At 45.8% G+C, this 8,116-nt stretch overlaps 1 protein-coding gene across 3 annotated transcripts in view; it reads left to right on the top strand.

Annotated features, from left to right (window-relative positions):
• The window catches only part of LOC307073987 (cGMP-inhibited 3',5'-cyclic phosphodiesterase 3A-like), a gene marked incomplete at its 5' end in the record, with an annotated part of 38,451 nt that overhangs the window by 11,628 nt on the left and 18,707 nt on the right, over nt 1–8,116 (top strand). Inside the window, one exon of one of the 3 annotated variants that reach the window (XM_079733965.1) lies at nt 7,693–7,829. The exons of the other annotated variants lie outside the window; for them this stretch is intronic. Coding sequence (XP_079590091.1) covers nt 7,764–7,829 — 66 coding nt within the window. Of the gene's footprint in view, nt 1–7,692; nt 7,830–8,116 lie in introns of those variants that run through there. 3 annotated transcript variants of the gene reach the window in all.

Below are 8,116 nucleotides of genomic sequence, written 5' to 3'. Positions count from 1 at the left end.
ACAATTCATATATATTATATATATATATGAATTATATATATATATAGACAAATGTGTTAGGAATAATGTTATGAATCTCAATGTTATGAATCACAATGTTAAGAATCTCAATGTTATGAATCTGAGCAACATATTATTAACATTTTCATCATACACATTATTTTTAGGATTAGGGTTACGGCTATTATCTTCTTCTATCACATTCATTCTCCCTCTCACACACGCACACACTCACTCACACACACACACACACACACATGCACAAGGCAAAGCAAACAAAGAGATCTGACTGGTGGCAGATTAACGTCGGTGTGGCTGTGTTTATTTTCGTCAACACGCCTTCCTCTCAGTACCACCACACCACCGCCACGCTGGCTTCAGAAACTGTGCTCACCATGTCAGGTGATCACAAATGCTTGCAGAGAACAATAACGATGACAGAGAGACTGCGTGTGTGTGTGTGTGTGTGTGTCCTTCCGAAATTTTGAAATATCCCAAGTAACAACAAACATTGCAGTTGCTGTACTGCGCTATCACTATTGCTATCATCACTGTGCGGTTTCCTCAGTTCTCTTCTCTCTCCCTCTCCTCATTTGCTATCCCTTGTCCCTCTCATCTTTTGGTCTCTCTCTCTCTCTCTCTCTCTCTCAATGTGGATCGTCATGAAAACACCAAAGGATGGAGACAAGATGGAGACCAAGAAATCCAATGATCTGTAAATAGTCTTTACATTTGTCCTTTCCCTGAAAGAATGGCTCATGTTGTTTACTGAAAGGCTGCTGCAGTGGTGAATGCAGGTGGTGACTTTATGTTGCAGGAGCGGCACTATAACCTGACTTGTGGATTAAACAATATCCCTTGGCACACATAAACGGTCGTTTTTGTATTCGGGTCATAGTTATAAGCAATGCCTTGGAATTGGACACAAGAGCATTGCCTATAGGTAGCCACTGAGCTTAGTTAACGTAAGGGTGCTTATGGCGCTTGTCATATTGCATTCTATTTGGGTCATGGAGATAAACACACACAAATAGATACTCACGTGTGCACACACCGAGCCAAACGCACGCACACACGGACGCACGCACACGCACGTACGTACGCAGATACACACACACACACACACACACACACACACACACACACACACACACACACACACACACACACACACACACACACACACACACACACACACACACACACACACACACACACACACACACACAGACAGAGCAGTCAGCAGACACATGGGCAGGAGTACACATGGATACACATATAAAGACCTTCAAACAGATGCACACTGACCAACTCATACAAACTCACACACATACACACACACACAACATTTGCTGTCTTTACGGTTCCTTGAGGCTTGAGGCAGCTTGTGGTAATGTCAGCATGTTCTTCTCCATCATTCAGCTTATTCATCACAGCGTCTGAATGTCTCTCTCTCTCTCTCTCTCTCTCTCTCTCTCTCTCTCTCTCTCTCTCTCTCTCTCTCTCTCTCTCTCTCTCTCTCTCTCTCTCTCTCTCTCTCTCTCTCTCCCTCTCCTCCTCTCCCTGACCATTTCCCACAATGGCACTCTCTCTCCCAACTCTCTGTGGCCCTCTCTCCTTCCCGTCCTCTCTTTCTATGTCTCTCTCTCTGTCGGACCCCCTTCAGCCTCATGGTGAAGTCAGGAGACTGTTATTGGATGAGGATTATGTGCTATATAGTGCTGGGCGACAGTAGCCTTAAGCTAGCCTCCTCTTCCCTGTTCATACTGGAACCCCCCTCTCAAAAACACCTCTCGCCCATCAGTGAGTGTGTTAGTGGGGTTTAACTAGTCTGTACTCACACACTCACACATTTGTGTTGGGGACGACTAAAGAGTTACTGGGCTGTTGATCCCTCCTTTTGACGCTAGCTTTGGTAGTTTGGTTCTTATGGGCTTTAAAGAGCATGAGTACCATGGTCTGTTTCATTGACCCATGGCAGTTACGTTTGTTTCACCACAGTGAGGTTGCAGGCTTGTTCTGTCATCATACGATACAGTCAAAGGAACACACGCAAACGTACGCACCCCACACACACACACACACACACACATACATACAGAGAGGGCACTCAGCAGCTCATTATGCAGGAGTGCTAAATGGAATAGCGATGTTTGGACACGGAGCCCCCCCCCCTGGGCTTAACCCAGAATGCTGCGGCCACAACCACGCCAGCCCTTCCGTCAATCAGCCGCAGTGGGAGGCTGAGCGCGCTCATCAAGAGGGGTGGATGGAGCCAGAGATGTGTGGTCGTTGGTTTGATCCCATCTGTTTGTGTGATTGTGTGTGTGTGTGTGTGTGTGTGTGTGTGTGTGTGGGTGGGGGTGTGTCGCGAGCGTGTGTGTGTACGTCATCCTTACAGTGAGATTTGCCGTGCAATTCTAAACATACAGGATGACGGAGGAACCAAAGTGCACGGTAAAAAAAAAAGACTTGCACAATAATGCATTTGTTTCCATTATTAATGACATAAACGACTCTCACATCAAACAAGGTAGTAACACAGCAGAGAAAAGTTCGCCCATGATACATCTCTGCATCCTTTTGTGTTTTTCTACACACACGTCCTCCGCATACACACCCGAGTGCTCACACAAATGCTCATACGCAAATGTACCTAAACGCACTCACACACACGCACACACACACATTACATATACCTTACTCTAATTCCTGAAAGAGGGACGTGAGTTGGTGGAATCAATAAGCAATCAGTGGTTCATGCCTTTCCCCATAGCCTCCCCCCTTCATACCCTGATATGGACCAGCTAGCGTTGATGGCTCCCACTAACTGGGTTCTGAGTGATGGTGATGGTGATGAGAGTGTGCACACATTGGTGTGTGTGCACTGGGTGAGTCATCATCATCCTATCTCAGTCGTCTAATCCCACCCCTGCCCCTCTCTTTCTCGTTCTCTAGCTCTCTTGACAGTCAAACATACACACAAACAAACACACATGCTGACTCACAGGCGCAAACAAAAACTGTTCACAAACATTTCAACGTATGAGCATATGCGCACGACGCACTGCCACATTATGTTGCAAATGAAAGTGGGTTGTGCTCATGAATCATCGGCTAATAGGATGGCATACGGCTGTTGCTGTATCCATCTGTTGTTCTGCACTGTTGTTTACTCGATTGGTGTGTGTGTGTGTGTGTGTGTGTGTGTGTGTGTGTGTGTGTGTGTGCTCATTTGTGTGCTTGCACGTGTGTGTGTGTGTGTGTATGTGTGTGTGTTTGTGTGTGTGTGTGCCTATGTGCACGTGATTATGTGTGCGGGCACAGTGCCATTCATGTGTGTGTGTGTGTGTGTGTGTGTGTGTGTGCTTGTGTGTATCTGTGAGTGTCTAGCTCTCTGTCTTGCCCCCCACAGCTTGGGGTTAGTCTGAACAGCTGCTGGCCTGCAGGGTTCTCCCTCACTGGAGCGTTTGAGTCGTGACGGACATTGGAGCCAGCATGGCGCTCCTCGTCGTGCTTCCCGACCAAATAAAGAGAGGTAGATGATAGGGACTCGCTGACCGTTTACAGGCTATCGGTGTTAGGGTGGAGGGTCCTTAGCACTCTAGGTCAGGGGTTTCCAACCTCTGACTTTCGGTGTACTACTTAATTGTGATCCAGGTATTTAGCGGACCATCTCAAATGCAAACGGTGAACAATAGATGAAAGGACATGAAGTGGCAGAGTAAAGAGTGCCAGCGCCCCCTTTAAACACAACTATTACTGCAAGAAGGCCAGTGTTAGAAAGTCAAAATAAATAGTCAGGAACGCTGCTTATTCTCCCAGTGTGTTTACTTAGCAAGCATAAATGAACACTGAACCTCAGTGGAGAAAATTGGATGGGATGCAGAGTGATACTATTTATTAATAATAAAAAGCCATCATACTATATTTACTTTTTATATTAATTTATATGAATTTATATTTTATATGAATTTATATTTGTTGTTATAATATATTTACTTGTAATAAGTTTCTTATTCATCTTTTTTTCTATTATTGAAAGGGAGAGTAACGCCTGCGGTACTCTCCCCTACTCTCAGTGGTACGCGCACCACAGGCTGATAACTAAGTGAAGTGACCCTTAGATGAATGTGTGCATTTGAAAGACAGCGAGCTGTGATGAATTAGATGTGATGTGCACCCATTTACATTGTGTGTCTGTGTCTGTGTTAGTGTCTGTGTCTCTGTGTGTGTGTCACAAATTATTTGGACGGGATATTAATCTCATCTCTAGAGGATACCGTCTTGTGTCCTGACACAGAGCATTTAACTGTAACCATGCATATGAAGACACACAGGCTACTTTCATGTGATGCGCAGAGCTCCATTAGTTGCATCATTATTTGATTAAGTAATAATAGTTGGAATATATAATAGAATATATGTGTATTTTGTTTACTTGGTTCAGTGTAAACCAACTCCTTTGAACACAACGCTGATACATTAATGAACAGATGCCGAACACACAAGAGGATGGAAATCAGGCAAGTTGAACACCGGTGATGACTCCATTTGAAAGTGCATGTCGGGCCCCTCACAATCCTCTGGCCCTTTACGTCACTCTGGCCCCTCATGACACTCTGAGGGCCCCTCACATCACTCTGAGGGCCTCTCACATCACTCTGCCCCTCATGACACTCTGGCCCCTCACATCACTCTGAGGGCCCCTCACATCACTCTGCCCCTCATGACACTCTGGCCCCTCACATCACTCTGGCCCCACACATCACCAGGCCTGATAGAGTTCAGGTGCCTGAATTCAGGCTTGAGCTCGGCCATGTATGTAGTCAAGAAAAAATAATAGAAAATAAGTGAGCGGTGCCTTTTAAAATCTCTAGTCAACACGTCAACCTACCTGACCTTTTGATTGACATGTCTGCCACCAACTAGGCGTAGTCTATATAAGGAAGTCTTTTACCTTTGTATGTTTGCAATGAGGATGGTCTGAATTGGACTGAAAACGTTTTGCACGCACTTTGGGTAGCACTTTACACTTTTATGCAATAAAAACTTATTGTAGCTACGGCTACATGGTGTGCGAGTTCCGCCCCTTTTATTGTTGTCAAGAAAGGCAATTCTCTATGGTGTCTTTGAATGTATTTGATAATTTCAGGCACAGATAATTTCACTTCCTATCAGCCCTGCATCACTCTGGCCCCTCACATCACTCTGGCCCCTCACATCACTCGGGCCCCTCACATCATTCTGGCCCCTCACATCACTCGGGCCCCTCACATCACTCGGGCCCCTCACATCATTCTGGCCCCTCACATCACCCGGGCCCCTCACATCACTCTGGCCCCTCACAACACTCGGGCCCCTCACAACACTCGGGCCCCTCACATCACTCGGGCCCCTCACATCACTCTGGCCCCTCACATCACTCTGGCCCCTCACAACACTCTGGCCCCTCACATCACTCTGGCCCCTCACATCACTCGGGCCCCTCACATCACTTTGGCCCCTAACAACACTCGGGCCCCTCACATCACTCTGGCCCCTCACAACACTCTGGCCCCTCACAACACTCGGGCCCCTCACAACACTCGGGCCCCTCACATCACTCTGGCCCCTCACATCACTCGGGCCCCTCACATCACTTTGGCCCCTAACAACACTCGGGCCCCTCACATCACTCGGGCCCCTCCCATCACTCTAGCCCCTCACATCACTCTGGCCCTCACAACACTTGGGCCCCTCACAACACCCTACGATATGCAGATCCGCCCTGCAGTGTGCGGGGCAATGTGCTCTTTCTTCCTCTTCCTCCTCCTCCTCCTCCTCTTCATCAGCAGCAGCAGAGCATGCCTTCCCGTTTCTATTTTTAGCCGGATGGAGGAGAGGCCGGGAGGGGAGGCAGAGCAGGCAGAGTGAAGGGAGGCTTGAACATTTAGTACAGCTGAAAAGGTGAGGATACAGTCCCAGCAGAGAGCATCAGACCTGGCCCCCAGAGGACTTTGAAGCCCCCTTTCCCCCCGAACTTCCAGAAGATTTGCAAGTCAGAATAGGATTACAGAAAAGCTGTCCTGTTCCCTCAGGTCAGCCGGCTCAAAGGGAGACTGAAGCGGGAATAGTCAACTTTTGTTTTTGTGTGTTTGTGTGTGTGTGTGGTTTGTCTTTTTATATTGAAAGCCTTTAAAGGCTTAGCAAATGCTGTGAAACAATTGCCTCATCCGACGTGATTCAGCTTTTATCCTGCTATGACAGCTCAAGCTGATCAAACCTAAGCATGATTTTGATGCACAAACTTATCCTTCAGCATTAATGGATTACGTTTTAACATGTGTAGTTCAATGTGTTTCAAAAATGTGGGTCTTTCAGAGGTAAAATAAGACCTGTTGTGTTTTCGTAACCTTAGAATGAGCCCTTTATATCTACATAGGGAGAGGCTCCTCTTCCATAGTGGACCGCCATGTGTCTACGGTAGCTGAGAACGGACCAATGCATTTTAATTCAATAAAAAATGTGTATAGGGCTAGGAGTTCTAGCAAGGAGGGGGGCGTGTTATCTCCATGGCTACGACCTACTTTTTTAGCAAGTGTTCAGTTCATTGGTGTGTCGACTGCTATGGAGATGACTGATCAATACATATAGCAGATAGCAATTATAGGTTTATGAATGTAGTTCACCACTATGGATGCAATAAGAGGACTATGTTGAGATACGGAAAGAGGCTATTACCTACGAAATGTCCTGCAGCATGCTCAGTGTCCATGGTGACTCAGGCAAAGACACCTGATTGGGATCAGCTATCTGATCAGTCACAGGCCAAAGCCGTCACATATCGACCTTGGTGCGATTAGAATTAATGTCGCATGGAAAAAAGTACAACCACACATTCAATGTAAAAGGGCCTTTTCTTGAAGCATTTCAGGGGGGTAACCAGTTGGTTGCAGACTGCCACCTCATCGCTAGTTGCTTTTACATTTTATACACTGGACCTTATATATAATTTGTTTTATTCAATGTAGTATAATGAATTTTTCTATTGTAAAGGAAAAGATAAGTATTAAAGTAATATATGTTATACATTTGAATAAACATTCAACTTTATAAAATTATGAATACTTGGCTCATTATTAAGCAGCAACCCATCTATGGCTTCTTCTTCAACTCTTTTAATGGGGCTAGTATCGTGCAAGCATTTCCTGTTGTGGGTAGTGCTTCTCTGATAATTGACATAACTCACCGCTGGGTTGTCATGCATCACTGGCGATTACAGGAAGAAGTCCTGAGCGAGTGGGCGTACGTACACTGTCCCTCCAATATAGCTGCTACCCGCAACTGTTTTATGGGCTAGAGAGAGAGAGAGAGAGAGAGAGAGAGAGAGAGAGAGAGAGAGAGAGAGAGAGAGAGAGAGAGAGAGAGAGAGGGGGGGGGGGGGGATATTCATTATCATAGTATACATATTCGGTGTCAGTGGACAAGACGAAGAAAAAAGAGAAACAGAGAGGGTGATAGAGAGACACAGAGAGAAGGAGGGGGTAAAAGAGAGAATGAGCGAGAGAGGAGGAGGGAGATGGCCAGGTTGTGTGATAAGGGTTGACCTCTTTTACCAAGGAGAGCATCTGGCAGGGAGTGGGTTAAAATAGCCTGTTTATTATGTATAGATATATTATAGAACTATAGAGATATACACAGATATTTTTAAGTATCCGTTGGTATCTGATCATCATACCCAGGCTGGGTTTGGATATATTGTTTCAGTTTGATGCTAAAACATGCACAGGAGTCACACAGAGAGCCTCATGGGATGGCAGCAGGACTCCACACATCCTCCAAAGCAGGTTTGGTATTTGCAGTGTTGGACTTATTTCTACCATTGCTCTGTATGTGCGTATGTGTTTATGTACATGTGTGTGTAAGGCTTTTGTTTGTGTGTGTGTGTGTGTGTGTGTGTGTGTGTGTGTGTGTGTTTGTCACGTTTGGTAAGAGAGAGAGAGAGAAAGAGAGAGAATAGAACCGCTATAATGAGTGATGACGTGGGGATTCAAGTGGGACTTCTTACTGCGGTCTAAATGGAGACTCTTTGCTGGTTAATAGGACATTAATGAGAGTCACTTCTAATTTAAGT

Source organism: Pollachius pollachius, assembly GCF_949987615.1.
Source record: "Pollachius pollachius genome assembly, chromosome: 3".
NCBI lineage: Eukaryota > Metazoa > Chordata > Actinopteri > Gadiformes > Gadidae > Pollachius > Pollachius pollachius.
The sequence above is the reverse complement of the archived record's forward strand: the minus strand, read 5'-3'. Positions and strand labels throughout refer to the sequence as shown.